The sequence below is a fragment of the Panthera uncia genome, chromosome D1, assembly GCF_023721935.1.
Source record: "Panthera uncia isolate 11264 chromosome D1, Puncia_PCG_1.0, whole genome shotgun sequence".
Lineage (NCBI taxonomy): Eukaryota > Metazoa > Chordata > Mammalia > Carnivora > Felidae > Panthera > Panthera uncia.
The window spans coordinates 32,316,242-32,339,648 of record NC_064808.1 but is presented as its reverse complement, the minus strand read 5'-3'; the positions used below and the strand labels follow the sequence as shown (position 1 = coordinate 32,339,648).

Genomic DNA, 23,407 nt, shown 5'->3' with positions numbered 1-23,407 from the left:
ACCTTCGTTTCATCTTCAACATTATTTTCTCAATTTTCGTTGAGTGTTGCATTTGATAAATATTTTCAGCAATCGTGTTTTATATGGGGAGCTTTCTATCTTACATGCATAGTCCTTTGAAGAAAATGTGTTGAACCCAAGAATTATAAATAAAGATGGAGAAGTAGGAGTAGGAATACGCCAAAAATAATCCAGTCGCATTACCTTCATAGACAAGACTTCACTGGCATTACCACCTGTATTAGGAGTTTCTCTTAGGTGGTTTTATAATGCCCTGTGTATATTTTATATTCTCTTTTTAGTATAAAAACTGTTTTTGTGTTTGTGCTTCCCCTCTGAGTAAGCACCATGTTACACTCAACACTGGGTCAAAGTCTGGCCTAGAGACAGCACTCAAGAATTGTTTGAAATCACTACATAAATGATAAAAAACTAAATAAAAATCAGTCTTAAAAATAATAATTGATACTTATTTTGTGTAAATCAGTTACACACATTGTTAACTCAGAGCAGATTATATATTATTCATATCTATTCTTTTATAGATCAGCACAAGAAATACAGTTTAGATACATGGTGGGTAGGCATTTCCTGTTGATATGTACCAAGCAGCACATGTTCATTTTTTCATCAAATTATATTCCACAGTTTGTTAAGATTGTGGATGTAGAATTATAGGTTCTGAGCTATAGGTTCAAGCTCAGTTGGCTTTAGCTCTGTGGTTTCTACATTCCAAGCTCTCTGCTAAAAACGTGTGTGATATTTATACCAAGGGAAGCCATGGTAATGAACCATCCAGGATTGGAGTTCATGAGGAGCCATAGAGCATTCTGAAAAGATCCCAGGCTCTGAAATCCAGAAGCTATAACTTTCACATTCAGTTCTGCCAGTTGCTAGTTTTATGAACTGGAGGAAGTAAATATCTTAACCTCTCCCAGTTTCCTTCCCATCTAGGGTGGGCAGTGTTTAAAAATCTTTTGTAAATTTTGACAAATGCAATTATTCAAGAAAAGACCACAAGACATAAATCTGTGAAAAATAAAGGGCAAATAAATATATAAATAAATAAAATAATACCCCAAAGAGCAGTAGCTAATTTTTATGCCTCATCTAGACTCACCTAGACTCCAGCAATAGTTCCTTTATGCCTGTCTGTCTCAGTGTGCCACAAACAGATTTTTTTCCAGTTCTGTAAATACATTGCAATCTTCCTACCTCATGACTTTCATACATGTTATTATCTTCCTGTAAAAGCACCTTCCACAAACACACATGCACACACACAGACATCAATGCAAACATACATAAACACTTTTCTATATGTTAGGTTCTTCTTCACGTTTTTGGCCTAACGTGTCACTTCTTCAGAGAAAATGTCCCTGACCACTTCTTAAAGGAAGTCTCCTTTATTATTATCATTATATAACTAACTACCTCTGGGTGGCTCACTTGGTTGAGCATCTGACTCTTGATTTTGGCTCAGGTCTTGATCTCACAGTTCCTAGGATTGAGCTCTGTGCCTGGCTCTGTGCTCTCAGCATGGAGCCTGCTTAGGATTCTCTCCCTCCTTCTCTCTCTGCTCCTTTCTTGCTCTCTCTCTCTGTCTCTCCTTCTCTCTCTCTCTCTCTGTCTCTCAAAATAAATGAATGAATGAATGAATGAATAAATAAGTAAATAATAAATAAATAAATAAATAAAATAGCAATACCTGTATTTTCATAGCATTTCAGACAATTTATGTGTATATACTTATTTATTTTGGTTTGGTCAGTGTCTGATTCTCAACTAGAATACAAGTCCCGTGAAGGCAGAAATTCTAAGTCTACCTTGGTCACCAGTGTATACCGAGGGCCAGCAGAGTGCCTGCAGAGAGCAAAGGCCCATTTCATATCTGTGAATGACTAGGTGTATACTGGAATGAATGAAATGACAGAACACACTGGCAGCATCAGTGAGCATAATTAAGTTGTTCTCACTCCATACCAGTTTATGAAGTAATGTCTACTAAGTCAATAGTCATCTTTCATCTAAAGAACTGTTGAAACTTTCCCTCGTGTTTGAATATGGTAAGAAAGGGAAATGCAGAAGTTGTTGCTTTTTGAAGCTAGATGCTAGGGTCAGTGGATTAAAGTGAATGGTATTTTATAGATTCCCATGCAGGCCATTTCTCTGGGGCCCAGGGGACATGTCTCTCTCAGTTCAACATCCTTACCATCAACTGTTACAGTCTTTCATCTATGCACCTTCTCTCTTCCCCATCCCTTCCACAAATATTTATTCTTTTACTCATATGTTCTGCTAGAGTAAAAGGTTATTCTCAACCAGGCCCCAGAAACTGAAACAGTGTCCGACATTGGTGTTTCTTAAAAAAATAGATCACATTACAAAAGACTAATAGACATAAAAACTTACTAGGACAGGTTTGCCCTATGTTATTCCTTGGATGTAGTGTAAAAAACACTAGTTGGTCCTTAAGAAGAATTGTCTAGTGTTTTTGCAGGATTTCACTATGCTTTCTGTGGACCTTGGGGAATTCCTGTTCCAGAGAATCTTTTCTCTTCTCTTGTCTTCTCTTGTCTTCTCTCCTCTCCTCTCCTTTCCTCCCTTCCCTTTTCTTTTCTTTTCTTTTAATTTTTGAGAGAGAGGGAAAGAAGGATAGGGCATGAGCGGGGGAGGGGCACAGGGAGACAGAGAATCCCAAGCAGGCTGCACACTCAGCATGCAGCCCAACACGGGATTCCATCCCATAACCCTGGGATCATGACCTGAGCTGAGACCAAGTCTGCTGCTCAACTGACTGACCCACCTAGGCAGCCCTTTAAGAGGGTATTTTCTTTTCATGTCATGACAAGGTCCCAGAAAATCAAGAGACAGGGTGTTCTGTTTCCAGTCAATTCACAGTTCTTCCTTGTGTCCCCTTCAAGGTTGCATTCCATTTGCACACTGAGACTAAATGTGAAAACAGATACATATTTTTATAATACTGAAAGATAAAATCCCCACACCCAGGTTTATCTGAATTTCACCCGTTCAACCATGTCTTATTTCTGTAGAACCTCTGTAAAAATTGCCTTGTTATTTCTATCTCAGTTTTCTCATTTGTCTCAACAACAGTACGTACTGGTACCTCTACGTGTCTTCATTTGAATCCATTCTTTGAAGAGCTACTTAGAAATTTGGAGTTTATTTGTGAACTGACTACAAAATTGAGTAGCTAAACAATTATTGGCCTGAGAAATTTCAGGGGAATTTAGTTCAATTTGCTTGTATGTTAAATATGATAATTACTGAAAATGTACCTTTCCTTTTCTTCACCCCTTGCCCACACCTATTATGACCCAGATTTTACTCAGTCTCAAAATTGAATTTAAGATAAGTAACATTCATTAGCTGAACGTTCTGTGTACTAATGCATTTGCATTAGCCTTTTCACTTTTCAATCACTACATTAGAAATTCACATTAATACAGAGATTCAGCATATGGGCAGGTGAATTGGGAGGCTGGTAGAAACAGATGTGCTTATAGCTATGTTGTTTATGTGTTTTAACCTCTACTGGAATGGACTTTGCTAAATGTTCTTTACATTTCAATGTTGTGAATTTGGGGGTGAATAGATGATGTTCAGGAATTTTGAACTAATTTGTAGACACACCTTGATGTGGTTTTAGCTTGGAATATGAACACCTTTCTCCTCATTTATCTGTGTGACATAAGTTCATATTGCTTTTCCTTTCTAAGTCTCAGTTCCCCATCACCAAAGAAATAACAATACCTGGGGGTGCCTGGGTGGCTCAGTTAGTTAGGCATCTGAATGTATCTCCACTCAGGTCTTGAGCTCATGGTTTGTGAGTTCAAGCACTGCATTGGGCTTTGTGCTGGTGGCATGGAGCCTGCTTCAGATTCTCTCTCTCCCTCCATCTGTCCCCTCTCCCCCCCCCCCCAGGTCTCTCTGTCTCTCTGTCTCTCTCTCTCTCTCTCTCTCTCAAAATAAATAAATAAACTTAAAAAAAGAAATAATAATACCTGATCTGTAAGATTATTAGAAAATCAAATGTAGTATGTATATGTTTAATGGAGAATAGGGTATAAAAAGAAGGGCTCAGTTTAGTAAATAGTAATTTGAATGTTTATGTACTAGGTTTATTTACTTGCTACTTGGAAATTTAAATGGTTAGGTTTGTTTGTTTGTTTGTTTGTTTGTTTGTTTTACAGAAGCTTTAAAAAATGATAAAAGGTCAGGGGCACCTGGGTGGCCCAGTCTGTTAAGCATCTGACTTCGGCTCAGGTCATGATCTCATGGTTTCTGGGTTCAAGCCCTGCAGCAGTCTCTGTGCTGACAGTCAGAGCCTGGAGCCTGCTTCGGATCCTGTGTCTCCTCTCTCTGCCCATCTCCCTCTTGCACTCTGTCTCTGTCTCTCTAAAATAAATAAACTTAAGAAAAATTAAATTAAAAAATGATAAATGTCAGCTGAAATCTGTTTATTTCTCAGAACTGTTTGACAAATTTCTCACTTTCCCTGACAAAATATAAACAAAATGAACTCAATTAGTTCTAGTCCCTATGTGGTGCTTTTCAAGAGTACTTTCCTGAAACAGTCATCACAAGAATTAAAATGTATTTTTTGCCTTTTGCTGATTATTTCTCACTTCTAAAACTTGCCATTTTGAATTTGCAGGTATGAATGTAAGCAAGAGTGAGATAACAAAAGAAACTTCGTTAAAACCGTCCCGGAGATCCCTGCCTTGCCTTGCTCAGAGCTATGCCTACTCAAAGAGTTTGAGCCAATCCACCTCTCTCTTCCAGTCAACGGAGAGTGAATCTCAGGCTCCCACTTCTGTGACCTTAATCTCCGCTGACAAAGCAGAGCAAGGTGAGCACCTATCCTGTTCTTTTGTTCAACTTGCAGAGTAAGTGTTTTCAAGCCATTCCTTCTTTCCTTCATACATTCTACTAGTATTTATTAGAGCTCTTTTGCAAGAAGGCTGGCATAGAAACAACAGTACACTAGTTAATGGGAGGCCAGTGGTTGGCCAGATGTGTTTTTGCTTCTTCCTTGCCTTGAAGTAGCCAACCGTATGGGAACCTGGACCTAATATTTTCTGTTTGCAGGACCAGACAGACCATCTACCTGAATTGCTAGGTCATTATCATTTCTCGTGAGAATTTATAACCAGTAACTGAGTAGAATATGTCAGCAATAATAAAATCAGTTTCCTAAAAAGAAAGACTAAAAACTTTATATAATATTGACAGTAAAGCAATGAAGATTTGGCTGCGGGAAGATATGGTTGGACAAGTGTTGGCAATCAGATGTTGGCACTGAAGTCATAGATATTAAAAGGGCTGAAATACAGGGAAGTGCCAGCTAAATTCTGCATTAATGAGACTATGTGGCCACCCTGGTCACCCTTCTCCACACATCTGCCAATCTGAGACACCATTATGCTTTTAGACAATTCCTTTTCACAAAAGCCAAGAGTCAAAGTACAACCAAGCCCTCTGTCAGTCAGTGGGTGAGGTATGTTTTTATTTTCCCATCCCATACTTTTGTCTCATGAGAATGCATTCCTTTGTGATTCCTTGGGGTTATTTCTTCCTCTGGATAACTTGAAAATACCAAGATTCTCTTTTTAATAATATTGTGAAATCACTACCAATTATAAGTAGCTTACATCCATGTCCAATAACTACTTTTCTAGTAGCTAATTACTCAAGAAAATGAAGGTATTAAAATATAATAGAGATATATCTATTATTGAGATATTTCTTAATAATATTTTCAATATTCTCAATATTCAATAATTTCAATATTCTCAATAATTATTGAGAAATATCTCAATAATAGATATAATATATAGATATATAATATATAGATAATATATCTCTATATTGAGTTATTTCTCTTATTGAGTGAAATTTTAATTAACCAATTTCAACTCGTTAACTTAAAAAAGCTTCTTTATGTTTGGCTATCATTTGGACATCAGCCACCATGGTCATTTTTCTAAACGTTAATGTTTCTATTTCCCAAAACAATGTATGTCTTTTTTTTTTCTTTTTCCAGTTAATGCTGAGGAGGATAACAAAGACTCTGTGCTCAAATGCTCTTTCGCTGACCTCAGTGACTTTTGCTTGGGTAAGTTGATTTCTAGTATTTCCTACTCCTTTATCCCCTCTCCAAAGGTAAGCTGCCTTCTTCAAATCTAGAACATTATTTTTAAAGAAAAAGATGCATGCTTGGTCTTTAGTATTTGATGGGTGAGTATAACAATCTAAGGTGAAAAAATGACTAAGCTATTTCAGGTACAGTTTGAAATTCAAGTAGTAGAAGAAGATTTGTAATGAACAATTCTCATAACCCAGAATTTTTTGACACTTTCTTTCAATTCTCTGTGAATAAGCACATTAATACTGTTATTTCTAGATTGTTTCAAATTTCAGCAGTATCTGTTAATCCCCTGTTGTGTCAGATGAAGATTTTGCATAACCTTTCGAATTGTCGTAGTTATATTGCCATTTAAAATTTTAGATCTCTCTGCTGATTAAATTTGTAGCTTTAGATAGTATATTTATACCTTTATATCGTGTTCTCTCACATTTTAATGATATCTCTTGTCTCTTGGCAAACAATGCTTTGGCAGTTCCAAGTTGTTATGACCTCTGTGCCACTCTTGAGTATCCCTAGAGTCAAGGTCGAATTGTTTCCCCTTTCCAGCCCTCCATCTATTACTCAAAATCATGCCACATTAAACTTTCTTCTTTGTACCACGAACTTTAGTTAGTTTTATTTTCCTAGATTCTGGGTTTTTTTTCTTGTTGAGAGGAGAAAATACCTCATCTTCTAAATATTCCCATATGTTCCAGATTCTTATTTTTATATCTTTATCTCATTCTTCTTCTTTAAAAAGTTCTTGGTGTTCACTGGCTTCTCATTGGATTATTGGATTCAGTCCAGTTTCTAATTTCCCACATACTCTTCTTTCTTACTTTTCAATCTCATTTTTTTGAGTATATCTTTAAGCAATTACCTCTGCAGGCTCATGTGAGATGCAAACTTTCTAAGCTACTGTATGTTTGAAGTGACTTCAGTTCACTCTTAAATTTCGTTTTATTTTCTTAGTTATAAAGTTCTAGGCTAAAAATCACTTTCCTCAAGGTTCCTGGGTGGCTCAAGCGATGATTTCATGATCTCACAGATCTGGAAGTCAAGTCCCACAATGAGCTCTTCACTAACAGTGTGGAGCCTGCTTGGGATTCTCTTTACCCACCTCTTAAAATAAATAAATAAATAAACATTAAAAAATCATTTTCCTCAAAATCTGGAGACTGATTCACTGCCATCTAGCATCCATTGTTACTGCTAAAACCTCAATTGCTGTCAGATTGTTGTTCGTCAGTGATTTTTTTTCTTCTCTCTGTGCATTTTTACTATGTTTTTGTGTGTTACAAAATTATACAACATAATGTTTTGGTGTGGATACATGTATGTGTGTGCATTTGTTTTCATCTCATGGTTTTAATTTCTGCCTCTGCCTCAGTTGTGGAAGATTTCCTGCACTTTCCAAATGACTTTTCATTTCTGTGTGTGTGTGTGTGTGTGTGTGTGTGTGTGTGTGTGTGTGTGTTGGGGGAATGGTGAGGTCATATATGTATATTTGATTTCCAAGAGTCTTTTTTGTTTTCAGAATGTAGCTTTTTCAGAGCATCTTATTGTATTTCATGAACACAACATCTCTAATCTAATTACACTTGTGATTATCTTAAGTTTTCCTTTGATTTTTAAGGTTAAGTCTACTGTGGCTGAGATCCATTTTTCTGACTACTTGAATTAGTCATTCTCTTTTAGGCTGTATAATTTCCAAGAGTTTCTGGTGATCTTTGTTCATCCGTTTACATTTAAGAATAAAAGAACACTGGCAACTGTTGCAACTTTTTGAAAGTTATTTATTATCATGTTAATGAAGTCTCCAGAGCAAGGAATAGTCAATGTACTTGAAAGCTCATTCAACCATCTTGATCTTTGTTTCTTTGCTAACAAGTTGATGATGAACAGCTCTTTAAGGATGAGCCAAAGAATGAAACCTATAGAGCACTTATCTTAGAGACTCAATACAGTTTTACATTTAAAAATCTATCCCCCCCCCAAAAAAATAGTATCATAAATGAAAAAAAAAAAAAACATTTTTCCTCACAGCTTTCTTGATAAGAATTAGGAATGGAAGAAAATTGAATATTCTGGTAATTGTACTATTGAACATTTCATGACATGTTGCTGAGTGGGGGAAAATAGCTGAAATATAAATACAGACTTTCTCTCATTTTAGTTAAAAGCGTATTGGAAAATAGCTAGACAGAAATATACCAATATGCCAGCTAAGAGTGCATGTCTCCATACAGTAAGATCATTTGTGCTTGTTTCTTTCCTCTTGCTGCCTATATTGTCTTGTTTTCTCTAAACAACATAAACAAATATTATATAATAAGAATATGTAAAGAAAAAACTCACATCAGAATTTTTTTGGTAAGTAGAGAAAATTGCTCGTATTTCAGTCAGAATAACACACAATTCTATGGATAGCTTTCAAAACTGAAATTTGAAACTGGTTGATAGTCACCCAGTATTTGGAATAACAGTAATACTGAAAGATTCTATCCTGACCCTCTGTTGGGAGTCAATATAATTTTTATTTATTTTTCCTATAACAGAGACAATTTTACTTAACCTTCTCTTTTGCCCTTTGCTATTATCATGCAAGATTTATTTCATTTGAGTCAGATTTACATTCAGATCTGTAGCTTGCTGGCCTTGTTACATGAGCAGTACCTTTACACCGGGGCTTTTCTTTTTCATAAACTAAATAGAAAGAAAATAAAGTCAGGACATTACTGACATCACTCTGCTCCAACACTTATTTTACAACCTCAGCGTGAATTTATTTATAACCTTCAGAAAGTTAATCCTAGATTTTCAGTAGTGAGCATATCGGTGGCCTGGCTGCATTGCCTACATCAGTGATTCTCAACTCTGGCTGCACATTCTAGTCAGCTGGGAGCTCCAGAGAATCAGTTTTAATTGGTCTGAAGTGAATTCAGGATCTATAATTTTAACTACACCCCAGATAACTCTTAAAGGTAGCCAGAATGAAGAATTTCTAGCCTGAAACATGTATCCTGATTTCTCTCTAAGGACATCCTTAAGGTACTTTTTCATAATTTTTCAAACAATGAGCTGTGTCATTTATCGTAGCATTTTGAATTACTGCAAATTAGTCATGTTTCTTATAATACTCACTTTTGTGTGTGTGGCATAGAAACGGTGCTGACTTGTTCAGTTTCCTAATTAAAGGAAGACAACCACTAGCAGGTTCCTTTCATATACAACATCAATATCAAAAAGAACTTTTCATAAGAACAAATGTACTCTATCAGAGTACAAAGGTCTTTCCCAGAGTAATTAATTCTGAAAATGGTGACTATTGTTATTTTCCAATAAGAAGACAAAAACAAGAGCAAAAACCTTGTCCAAAACATCCATACAGATGATAACAGTTTGCAAAGCATCTTTCACTAATAATTCTCCCAAATTAATACTAGTTAATAGCTTAACAATAACTCTGGCCATGCAAACCTTTCCATTCAATTCTATGCATCTTATTTTGATAGGTTGCCATCACACATGTTAACACTGTCACTAAATGCTTAATGTAATTGGGTGTCCTAACTCTGTGTTTCTTTCCTCGTCATTCCAGTGTATCCCAATGAATCTACACACTTGACTTGCGTTCCTGTCTCTCCAGGCATTGTACCCCATAGTCAATATTTTAGCACCCCCAGCGTCAATGTACCATCTATTCCATTTAAAGAAACATCACAGCTTCTAACGGGATTAAAGCATTTACATACAAGGTATTTGCCTTTACAGTGAAGGTGAGAATGAAGCTCTGGCTGATGGTGGTATCACCAAGCATTCCAGGAATCCATCTGGATGTAACATCTGGCTGGAAAGTACCCTTTTAGAGTCAGCTGCATATCTAAAACATGAATGATTTTATCGTGTTTCAGAAAAGATCCAGCAAAACGATGTCAAATATACAAAGAGTGTAATTAAATAAAGCATGAGTATTTTAGCAATACATACTCTCTTTTAAATTCAACAAAGTTACATTTTCTAATTTTGCTTTTAGAGTGCAGACTGCCAGCTTCTGGGTGGGTTAACGCATTTCTAAGTGCCAACAGGCTCTGATACAATTTTTTGGAAACTGACTGATGCATCTAATTAATAGCTGTGTGTTTTTTTTTTAAGTGAACTACTTTGAATTGCCCCATGAGAGAAGATCAATACTGTGGCAGGGTTAACTGCATGTAGTCAGTTCCATTGAGGATGAGTATTTCTCACTGTTCCAAATGATAGCTATGGAGGAAGGAACATTCATGATTCTATTGATTCAGACCTGGACATTTTCACTAAGTTTGCCTAACAGGATTTGTAGTATATATGAATGAAATGCTGCTTTCTCAGCCAGACATTGGCCAAATTCTCATTGTTGTATCTATTAGCTGTGTCACTGTGGCATATTATTAAACAGTCTGAGCCTCAGTAGTCTCATTTGTAAATTGGAATTAATGATCTATACTTTGCATGATTATTGAAATAAATGAAGAGACATAACTCCATCACACTCCTAGCATGGTATCATAGAGGTTCAGCAATATTTGCCCATTGCTTTATTCACTCACTTGTAAGCTTATCTTTCACCCCAATTTTTCTGGGCTCGGAGAGATCTTCACTAACCAGTGATTTTTAAGGCAGAGTGGAATAGCAATAATTTACTGAACACTTATTATACAACTCTCTACCTGCATTATCTCACTTAATTCTCATAACAATTCTTTTGATTAGGTACTATTATTAACCTCTTTTTTTTTTTAATTTTTTTACTTGACGTTTATTTATTTTTGAGACATAGAGAGACAGAGCATGAACGGGGGAGGGTCAGAGAGAGAGGGAGACACAGAATCTGAAACAGGCTCCAAGCTGTCAGCACAGAGCCCGATGCGGGGCTCGAACTCACGGACTGTGAGATCATGACCTGAGCCGAAGTCAGTCGCCCAACCGACTGAGTCACCCAGGCGCCCCAATTAACCTCTTTTTATAGCTGAGGAATCTGGCCAAGAGATAAAATCACTTGCCAAATGCCATATATCTAGCCAAGGGAGAATTGAGATTCCAACCCAGGAAGTCTTAATCCCTCATTTTCTCAAACCTTAACCATCACAGTAGGCACACAGTCAGTCCTTTGAGGTGAAAAGTGGTTAGCGATGTCCATAGAACAGTAGCTCTGCAAGATGTTATTAAGTATGAGGCTGTGAGCGGCGAAAGATGGGGGTAACACTGCATGGCAAAATATATTTGCGAGATGATTGAAGAAAGCTAAGCAGGGGGGCGCCTGGGTGGCTCAGTCAGTTAAGCATCCGACTTCGGCTCAGGTCATGATCTCATGGTCTGTGAGTTCGAGCCCCACGTCGGGCTCTGTGCTGACAGCTCAGAGCCTGGAGCCCGTTTCAGATTCTGTGTGTCCCTCTCTCTCTGCCCCTCCCGTGTTCGTGCTCTGTCTCTCTCTGTCTCAAAAATAAATAAACATTAAAAAAAAAAAAAAAGAAAGCTAAGCAGGTTGGGAGGTTTAGATAGAATTTGGTTTTTCATCCTTCATTTTTTTTTTTTTGTTTGTTTGTCATCTGTGAGCCTTTAATTCTACTTTTCATAGAGCAGCTTTCAAAGCCCGGGCACCATTTCACCCTGTGCCCCCACCTACATAGACAGACAGATTCACACACACACACACACACACACACACACACAATTATTCTGGAAAGTGCTGATCCGTGTAACAATGAATTTGGAATCTTGATGTAATGATACTCTTGTCTATCAGTCCTGGAAGCCCTGCCATCATCACCCACCCTTTCTTGTTAGTTGTTAGTATTCTGTAAAATGACAAAGACAGAAAAATCCATACTGACAAGTAACTGATGCTTGATTCTGCCCACACTCATGCTGCAGCAAAATCAGATAACTTCAACATGATATAATTGGGGCTTATTTAAACCAACATAATTTGAGTCCAACCAACCAAAACATATATCCATCTAATCTTGTAAAATAAACAGTTTGCTAATGTTATGAAATGAGTCCCTTAGGAAGTGGTTTATACTAGAGTGGTAAGATATTTGTTTTCTATGAGCTCAATAGTTCAGCTTGGTGGAATGTTCATTTTATTTCTTCAAACAGTTATGGTCAAATGAGTATAGGACGATTTTACTTTCATTCTGTAGTATTAGATGATCTCCACTAAGTTTTATTTTTTTTTTTTTCAAATAGCATTTCATCTTCAGATGGAGTAGAAAGGAACTTTGTAGTAATGTTACCAACCTAGTTCAGGATTACAGAATTAAGGGAATTACAATCGTTTCAATTGTTTATTAACCCCATTAAGTAAGTCCTCTTGACTCAGTTTTCAAATTCCATTCAGAATCTGACGCACCTCAGCTCTTGCTGCTGCAAGTGCTGTATCCAAGCCACACCTTGTCCAGTCTGCCACGTCTCTTGGTAGATCAGCCCAATAGCTTCCTAATTGTCTCTGTTCCAATGCTTGTCTCATTATGGTCTATTTTCCATAGAGAAGTTACAAGAAGCTTTCATAAAAGGGAAATTAAATCTCATCATTTTTCTACTCAAATCCTCCCTGTTTCCCATAGCATGTAAAATGTAAACTCCTCACTGTAGCCTTCAGAGACCTTACAGGATATGGGCCTGATCTCTCTAGAGCACTTGCTAAAACTTCGTTTGACTCACAGTGCTGTAGCCAACCAGCCCTCTTTTGTTTGTTCATAATGAGCTTGCACTTACCCCAAGGCCCTACGCTGATAGAAACTGGATTCATACAAGCTTCACTTTGTGTCACCTGATCTTGATTCAGGAGGTCTTACCAGGAATTAATAAGATTTATTTTTTCCCTCTTCCCTTTTCCAGAGGAGACTTTGTGAGTCTTGTTGGTGCCTGTAGCCCAGAATCAGAAACAGTACCTTGTACAGAGTAGGTACTCAAAGAGTATTTTTAGCATCACTGGAAGGATAGATGAATGGATGAAAGACAAGGAGAATATTGACACACATATCTTTGGAGAATCTGCTCTCCATTACTACTTTGCTTTCCATGATGTCATTCATAGCTGTGATTTTTCTCACCTGTTAGGAATCGGCACTCTGTTTTCTCACAGAAAACTTAATCTGTGTTCCTCTTTTTCATGTAAGTTGTGTTGACAAACCTTTTTGCAGAGCACTTAAAGACCTAATAGCTATGACTCTTCTTAAGCAGTAGGAGAATGCCTTTCTAACATTATCTTTATAGGAAGTCCTCCCAAATACCAATTTAGATGCTTCCTACTTTCTATTATTATAGCACTTTGATTATAATACTATTATACTCAGTTCACCAGATGATAATTGCTATTTATATCTGTCTTATTCATATTGTCTAATAGATACTGTCTACTCAGTGGTAGATAGATGGAAAATTGATGATTAGGTGAATGTATGGAACAATGGATGTGGATAGAATAAACACTGGCACATTGACACAGTGGAAAGCAGTTTGTCTTCAAGATCTGCCTAGTTGTGGGGTGAGGGGTGGCACTACCTCACCGTGACCAGCTAGTGTCAGGACTTTAGAACACTGCTAGTGTAGGAAGAAGTAGGCAGTGAAAGACTATAAAGAATAAGTCTGGATCTTCATTACCACCATGTTCTAACCACTAAGTAGACCATACATGGACCATTAGGTTTATTCTTCATAGGACACTTCAGTAGACTAATAATTTTTAAAGTCATGGAACTTATTAGCAGTCAGAAGATCCAGTTTCAGGAACTATATCATTCAGTAGAAAGGTATACACTGTGCCTCAGTTTCCTGATTTATGAAATGGAGATCTCAATATTACAGTTTGATATTTTTCTTATAAGGTAAATAGGGATTGAACAGAAATGAATTAAGAGCTTTTGTGAGATACAAGTAAAGAGAATGCACATTGGGAATACTCATGTTAATTAAAAATTAATTAATGTGAAAACTGATTTGGTTTTGCTAAAATCATTATTAGTTCTCTTTTCACTGTATCAGGCTCCCTGGTTCAACATATTAAATAATTTTTTAAGCTTTGAGAATCTTTTTTTTAATATAATTTTAATTCTATATTTTTTAAATATAATATAATTTATTGAGATAATTCACATACCTTACATTTCACCGATTTTAAATGTACAACTCAATGGTTTTAGTGTATATAAATTTATATATAAATTATAAAGAATAAAAATAACCTTGGGGTGCCTGGGTGACTCAGTTGGTTGAGAGTCTGACTTCAGCTCAAGTCATGATCACACAGCTCGTGAGTTTGAGCCCCGTGTCAGGCTATGTGCTGAAGGCTCAGAGCCTGGAGCCTGCTTCAGATTCTGTGTCTCCCTCTCTCTCTGCCCCTAACCCACTCATATTCTGTCTCTGTCTCTCTCAAAAATAAATAAACATTAAAAAAATTTTTTGAAATAACCTTAAGCCATTATTATTATTATTATTATTATTATTATTTTAATCTTCGGCCCCAACTACTCTGGCAATCCTGGAACACACTATCATTAGCCACGGATGAGAAGGTTGCACAGGTGGAAGTAAGTGGAGGCCATCTAATAAGATCACTCACACATGTTTAAAATTGCCTAACAGTTACCTTATCCATTTCCAGATACTCCAGCAGTTATATTACAATGTAGCAAAGTAATGAAATGGCATTAAAATAAAGAAGAATTGAGCTGGAATACTTTGTCGGTTAAAATTACACTCTTGGAAATGGCTCTAAGGTTTATGCTGCAGCCATAGGAGGCTCCTATCCTGACTGGTCCCCTTGAGTTTTGAGCCGATGTTGGTTTGTAAACAAAACTTGGAAGAGTTAATGGATTCTTACTTGTCTCAATAAAAGTTTTCATCATAAATTATATTACTGATGATTGAAAAAGGGATTTTTAGATTAGATTTTAAATTGTTCATTGGTATACTCAGTTAATTACGTTACTGTCCATTTAAAATAGATGATATGACTTTTTTTGTAGCCCCCAAATAAATAATTGGTTTTGTATATTCCTAATTACTAGAATTATAAATTTAGAGAAAGATCAAAGGAAAAGAATATGAATTTCTTCAATACCTTATGTGTACAAATCACATAGATTATTTCATTTAATTCTTGGAAGATGTTATTATCCCAGATTTTCAGAGTAAGAAACTTTCACTGACCCACTGCCTTTAATCTAATAAATGACATAACCAGGATTAATTTGGGCTCACCGAAATCATTATTAGTTGTTTTTATTATTTTGGACTTTTTATTACATTGGGCTCCCTACTTCAACATATTAAATGATTTGTTTAAGCTTTCAGAATCTTGTTTTTTTTTTCCTCATATAGTGGCCTTATTGAGACATCGTTCACATACCATAGAATTCACCCATTTTAAGTCTACAACTCAATGATTTCTAGTATATTCACAGAGGTGTGCACTCATCACCATAACCAATTTTAGAATATTTTCATCACCATAAAAGGAGTCCCCATACCTATTAGCAGTCACCTATTATTCTTACCCCAACTCCCCAAGCCTCATTTACTCTCTGTTTCTATAGATTATTCTGGACAGTTCATATAAATGGAATCACATAATATTTGGTCTTTTGTGACTAGCATTTTCACTTAACCTAATGTATCCAGGTGGTCATCCATGTTTTAGCATTAATCAATACTTTATTCCTTTTTATTGCTGAATAATATACCATTGTATGTTTCATTCATTCATCCACCAGTTGATGAATATTTGGATTGCTTTTGCTTTTGGGGCTATTACGAATAATGCTGCAAATTTTTTGAGAATTCATATTTTCATTTATGTTGAGAATGTACCTAGGAGTAGTATAGGGAATCGTATAGTAACTATGTTAAAACTTTTGAAGAACTGCCAGATTGGTTTCTACAGCAACTGCACTATTTTCATTCCCATCAGCAGTGTATGAGGGCTTGATGTCTCTATATGCTCACCAATGGTTGTTATTGTCCATTTTTTTTTAATGTTTTTATTTCTTTTGAGAGACAGAGCACAAGTGAGAGAAGGGAAGAGAGAGGAAGAATCCTAAGCAGGATCTGCACTGTCAGCACAGAGCCCAATGCAGGGCTTGAACTCATGAACTATGAGATCATGACCTAAGCTAAAATCAAGGGTTGGGTGCTCAACTGACTGAGCCACCCAGATGCCCCCATCTTTTTTATTATAGCCATCCCAGTGAGTGTGAAGTGGTCTCATTGTGGGTTTGATTTACATGTCCCTGGTAATAATGATGTTTAGCATCTTTTCATGTGATTATTAGCCACTTGTATATCTTTTTTTTTTGGAAAAATGTCTATTCAGATCCTTTGCCTATTTATAAATTGGGTTATTTGCCTTCTTATTAATGAGTTGTAAGTATTATATGTATGTATGTGTGTATGTGTGTGTGTATATCTATATCTATATCTATATCTATATCTATACTCTTCCTGTTTCTTATATGGATACAAGCACATATATGCATGTAAAAATGTTTATTTGTGTATATATACATGTATATATAGCATTCATATATGTGATATATCTATGCTATAACTTAATATCAAGTGCTGATATTTATGTACATATATACCATGCATAATTTTGTGTGTGTGTGTGTGTGTGTGTGTGTGTGTGTGTATTATTCTACGTCAAGTGCTGATAAAAGTAATAAAGCCTTATGAGGAGACAAAGAAGTATGGGAGGTTTTAAATTAGAAACAGTGGTCAAGGAGAGATTCTCTGAGGTGGTGACATGAGCAGATGCTTGTCTGCAATAGGGATTGAGCATTCCTGGCAGAGAAAACAGCAAGTGCAAAGGCTCTGTGGTGAGAGCACACTTGACATCAAGGGTGGTGCTTACCCAGGGTGCCATGATGTAGATATGACTTTTACTTGGAGCTAAGAAACTATTGGAAGGTTTTGAGTAGAAGTTTAATGTAATTTAACTTAAGCTTTGAAAGGGCCCCTCTGGCTATCATGTGATAGTAGCAAAATATAGAAATAGGAAGACTGGTTAGGAGATTCTCACAGACTTCTGCCAAGAAAGAGTGGTGGTTTGGGTTAAGAAACTACAATGGTGGTAAATTATCAACTTCTAGATATAATTTGAAGGTAGTTCAGACAAGAATGATGGACATTTAAATCCCGTAGTCATTCAGCAAATTTTACTGAATGGCAATGGCAGGTCAGACCTTGTTCTAGACGTTAAGGACAAAACAGTGAACGAAAAAGACAAGAAAAATGAACAAAGCAAAAAACTGGCCCTCAAATACCCTAGTGAGGGAAATACATAGTAAATGAAGATAAATAAAAACATATTGCATGTTCAATACTGATAGATGCTAAGGAGTAAAACAAAGCAGAAAAATAAATGATACTTCATGCTCAGTCAACAAAATTTACTCAAGGATAGGACATTAGGTATAAGAGAAAATGAGGAGTCATGATTTTGGCCTGTGTAATTGGAAGAATGGAGTTGCTATTTATTAAAATGGTAATTGTTCCTGTATTTTATTATGCATAGACTTGGGAGAACATTCTTGTGAACATAGATTTTTTTTCTTTTAGATGATTTTAAGATTCCTCTCCAGTTGTGCTCTTAAAACATATTGACATACTTTGTTCCAAAAGTTTTACCAATTTATATTGGTTCAGAAAACAAATGACTATTATCAGTTTCCCTAGCATCTGGATATATATTTTTTAATTTTTTTGTGTTTATTTATTTTTGAGAGAGAGAGAGACAGAGAGAGAGAGACAGAGTGGGAGCAGAGAAGGGACACAGAGAGAGGAAACACAGAATCTGAAGCAGGATCCAGGCTCTGAGCTGTAAGCACAGAGGCCAACGTGGGGCTCAAACCCACGAACCTTGAGATCATGACCTGAGCTGAAGTCAGATGGCTTAGTCAGCTGAGCCACCAAGACGCCCCTGGATATTTTTATTAAAAATGAAAGATGCAATGGGGTGCCTGGGTGGCTCAGTTGGTTAAGCATCTACTTCGGCTCAGGTCATGATCTCACAGCTTGTGATACTGAGTCCCGCATCAGGCTCTGTGCTGACAGCTCAGAGCCTGGAGCCTGCTTTGGATCTGTGTCTCCCTCTCTCTTTGTCCCTCCCTGCTCACATTCTGTCCCTCTCTCTCTCTCTCAAAAATAAATAATAAAACATTTTAAAAAATGAAAGATGCAAAAGAATATTTCTGTACTTGCATAAAATAGTACCTTTTTTATTTTAAGTTTTTGGTCATTGAAAGTATTAAACCATATAAAAATAAATAAGTTTTTACCAAATTTATCTCATCTTTCATTTCTTGTCTGCTTACAATTTTTATCTTTATCTATTGGGATACTAATATTTATCTCCATCCTTGTCAACTTTAGGAGGATAGAAAATTATGTTTATAATTAGAGACTCTACCTTTTTCATTCAACAAATATATTACAATTTTTATGTGACCCCATTTTTTTTAATTGTGAATATTTTATTGCTTCAAAGTTTCCTAAATCATCATCTCTCCAAATCTACAAGAAGCAGTATTACATAGTGGCTAGAAATGTAAGGTTAGAGCCCGATTTCTGGAACTCTATTGCCACACACCAAATGTGAGATTCTAGGTAACTGCTACATTTCCTCATCAGTAACAAAGTCTAGAAATAATACCTGTAAAGGATTTAATCGAATAATATGTGAAAATAATATGGCACCCTTCCCAGTGCTCGGAACAAAACCATTGGGACTATTGTTGACTTTTCTCTTTCATATGTCACACCCAATAGAACTCTGTTAACTTTTCCTTAAAAAATACATCTTCAGTTTGATCATTTCTCCATCTTGATACCACCCTGGCCCAAACCATATCCTTTCTACCTGATTATTGCAATAACTCCTACCTAGTTTCTCTGTCTAAACTAGCATCCCTCTCCCCACCTTTGACACCTACATCCTTCCTTTCTAATGTATATTTTCCAGTGCACTCACCAGAAAACATACTTACTGTTTTCTTAATTTGTGTTATTTATCATTTTCTTCTTGTACTTGAATGTCCCATGAAGGCAGAATTCTGTTTGCTGCTATATTTCCAACTCTTAGAACAATGTCTGGCATATCATAAGTGTTTGATAAATAGTTGTTAAATGAATCAAATGTAATCTACATAAATGTAGGGAAAACATTATGGTATATTCGTGAGCATCAGCTTTGGAGTCAAATCTGGATATGTTTCAGTTCTAGATGCACTCCTTATTGAGTTAGTGACTTTGACACAATATTTAATCTCCATCTGCCTTAATTTACTATTAAATGTAGGTAAAAAAAGCATACCCACTTTGTACAGTTGTTATAAGGATTAGAGGAAATAATACCTGTAAAGTTTCTGGCTCTTCATATGTACTCAACAAATGTTAACCATCAGTTAGCTCTTTTTAATAGATCTAGGTGAAACTGTAAGTGCTTAGAACATTTTAACATAAGTGGCAATTAATGACATACTAAGACATAATATTACCTGTCCAATCTTAATTCATACCATTGCTAAGATTCCGATACTCTGGCTGTGCATAGTATAACATATGCACAGATTTTATGCATTACTAATAAAAGAAATTAATGCACGTATAATAAATAATTTTTTATTCTGTTACAATACTAAGTCAAATGATTGAACTCTTTAAAGCATTATACATGGCTGTCTATGTCAAAGTTTATGTTTCGTGGGTGTCAACAGATGGAATTGAATAACTCTCTCCAAAATATTTTGATTTATTTGAGAAAGCTAAATATGTACGATTCTGTTTTTGAATTTGAAGAGAGGCTTGTGTCCTATGGAATGCAGATTTTGTGAGGCATGTCACAGTTCTTGGTTGTACTTGCAGTCACCATAGAGGCTTCTTGTTTTGTACTTTTTTACCTTGACTATAGCTTCTTCATTGTTCATATATGCTCTTACACGTGGTTGATATTACGGGGTCTTACTCTTTTTGTAATTCTAATAGGAATTATTTTTAATGTCCTCTCCTTTTTTTCTAGTTGTAGTTTCATTTCAATCTCCTAATATTTTTAAAAAGATTTTCTTGTAACGTTTGTTAGACTTTCTTCCATAATTTTTCAGAGCTTCTGTCACTCTCCAGTCAAATTCACATTTAGAAAACTTTCCAACTTTTAAGAAAACAAATTCTCAAAATTCATGCAGTTTTTAATTAAGCAAACAAATGTTTGGGAATCTATTGAATTTCAAAATTCATACAGTTTTTAATTAAGCAAATAAATGTTTGGGAATCTGTTGAATTCTTAGAAATATCTTTGTCTTCAAGTTCAAAAGAGGTGATGAGCTTGCATGATTCTAATGTTATTTTCAAAGCTTAAGTACATTGAACAATAGAGATGCATTTAATTCTTATGAAAGTTACTGTAGCGTCAGTGTTAATCCACTAACAGAGAAGCTGTCATGTTATTTCTTTTCTTTCTTCTTTTTTTTTTTTTAGCTTACATTTTGGCCAAATGGTCATAAGAGAGTTATACTTGGCTAACCCTTGGAAAACATGAATAAAAGAGAGATTAGTACATTTAAAGAGAAAGAAAAGGAAGAAGTATAAAAATGGATGTAATTTTCTCTTTCTCTTTTCTAGCCCTAGGAAAAGATAAGGATTACATGGATGAATCAGAACATGCTAATTATGACCGATCTCGGCTTATTAAAGACTTTGTTCCCAAAGATAATTCTGAATCCAAGGCAAAATTGTCTAAGGTAATACAAACTAAACTGTCAATAAGTCACTTGAAAGCATTATGTCTAAAACCTTGCATTTCCTTTCAACATTAATGCATATTGTGCTGGAGAGTATAAGAGGGCACACAGCTTAATACACATCTTTAAGGACTTAGAGGTGGAAAGTTATATGTAGACATCATATTCATGTATATTATCAAACATTTTTTAAAAACAATCTGAACTGTAACATTAACCTTTAGGGGTTTATTGCCTCATTTTACATTTTTATTGAAAGGCAGCATGGTTGCATGAGAGCATGGAATGGACCAAGATTTGAATTCTAGTTCCACTCCTTCCTAGTTGTGATAATTTGAACCGGTTAATTAAACTCACTGAGCCTTGTTTTTTTCATCTGTAAAGTTGGATTATGCTGTCTGGTTGACAGAATTCTTTGATGAGTGCATGAGACAACCATATGAAAGTATTTTAAGAGCATAGCTGACTATATGCAGGTTTTTTATAACAACATGGAGGCAGAGAATACCTCATTGAAACTGTAGTTCTTCCACAGAGGAAGAACTGGGCTAGAGTTCAGTTTAAAAAAGAAAAAAAAAAACCTGGCTGCAGCAGTCCGACCATCCCTCAAACAAAATGATTTTGTGCACTCTTCAGAGCATCTGAGTTTGGTTATTCAACACCAAATAGCATCCCTGTTTGATATGTTCCAAGACAAATTCTGACTCAGTCCAAGCCCACTTTTTTTTTCATTGTTTCCTATTGATTAAAGTGGGAATGGCTTTGTAAAAGAAATTTGCAGGTTAACACAGGGGAATGACTTGTTTTCATTGTCTCTGCAAGTCTAATAATCACACCCTTGAATATATATTTCTCTGATGTTTGATTTGGTTTGGCTTGGATTAGTTTTGAAAATCCCTTCATTAGTCACCACAAAAGCATCAGTGAAGAAATTTGGCACAATTTAAATATTACCATCATAAATGAGACCAACTTTGATAAATAGATGTAAGAATAAATGCTTGTGTCAAATTTCTCCATCCCTCTTTCGTTTTGTTTTGTTAAATGTGATCAGTATTTTGTGCCAGTAACTCTTAGGTTAGTTATCTTTACAAATCAGGAGTTTGTTTACCCTGTTACTTCATCGGCCTCCTTGTGACTGTCTGATCATCATGATGTTTAGAATGTTTCTTCTATCTGTGAAACATTGTTCCAAGTCAACTGAGAGGCGAGGTTATCAGAAATGGGAAAAAAACAAGCAAACAGATGTTATTCTTTAAGATGCCTATGGCACCAATGAGCAGGCAAACACAGTATGCTTTAAATAATTAAGAAATGAGGGGCTCCTGGATGGTTCCACCAGTTAAGTGTCTGACTTTGGCTCAGGTCATGATCTCACAGTTTGTGAGTTTGAGCCCTGCATCAGTCTCTGTGCTGACAGCTTAGAGCCTAGAGCCTGCTTTGGATTTTGTGTCTCCCTCTCTCTCTGCTCCTCCCCCGCTCATGCTCTTGTCTCTCTCCTTCAAAAATAAATAAAAACATTTTAAAAAATTTAAAAAGCAATTAGGAAATGAACTAAGATTAAATAAAATCTGTCTCATCTGCTTCTCTAGTATTTACCACATGCCACCAATGATACCGCACCATTTTATTGTTGCTCAACAGTAGCCTGCCCTTTCTTTGTTTCTTTCTTTCCTTCTTCCTTCCTTTCTTTTTTCTTCTTCCCTTCCTTCCTTCCTTCCTTCCTTTCTTCTTTCCTTTCTTCTTTCTTCTTCTTTCTTTCTTTCTTTTTCTTTCTTTCTTTCGGTGTAGGCTCCACTCCCAATGTGGGGCTTAAGCTTGAGCCAGAGATCAAGGGTCACACGCTCTACAGACTAAGCCAGCCAGGCACCCCAACAGTAGCCATTTCTCAATCTCACTTTGACCAGACTTGAACTGTGTAATATAAAAGTTAAGAAGAAATAGTTAAACCTGCATGCATATTTTATTTTTGATGTTAAGGGAATGGTATGTGATGATGGTAATAGTTGTTCCAACTAAGAAATCCTAGTATAATGTCTTACTGAATCTAATTACATACTTTCCTGCTATTGTACTTCTACTCAAAATGTAGAGAAAAGTCATGCATCACCTGGGTGGTTTGGACTCACATTTTTAGATTCTGTTGAAATACATCCACTTTTATCCATTTCATAGCTTAGGTCACAGTACAAATCCCGTTTGAACAAATGGCCCCATTATAAAAAGAAAGAAAATGTTTACTGGTTACTTGCCTGTCTACAAATGAAGGGCAAAATAATCTGTTGGATTATGTTAATTGTGTACATTTGTTACAGGGAACCTTGAAGAGCAGTGACTTTTATTTCTACTTTTTGGGCCAGTATCTGGATATCCTTACATTTATAAATTGGTCAACCTTCCTCTTACTCCTTCCCCACTACTAAGTGATATGAGTATTTATGTGCATATGTGTGTGCATATATTAGATTATGTATAT

General features: G+C 35.9%; 1 protein-coding gene across 1 annotated transcript in view; it reads left to right on the top strand.

The window, feature by feature from the left end:
- The first annotated feature begins 4,686 nt into the window (after window positions 1-4,686).
- ANO3 (anoctamin 3) overlaps window positions 4,687-23,407 on the top strand; it is a 188,790-nt gene continuing 170,069 nt past the window's right edge. The window contains exons 1-3 of the mRNA XM_049649103.1: window positions 4,687-4,873; window positions 6,068-6,139; window positions 20,813-20,931. Coding sequence (XP_049505060.1) covers window positions 20,836-20,931 — 96 coding nt within the window. The 5' untranslated portion in view covers window positions 4,687-4,873; window positions 6,068-6,139; window positions 20,813-20,835. The remainder of the gene's footprint in view (window positions 4,874-6,067; window positions 6,140-20,812; window positions 20,932-23,407) is intronic.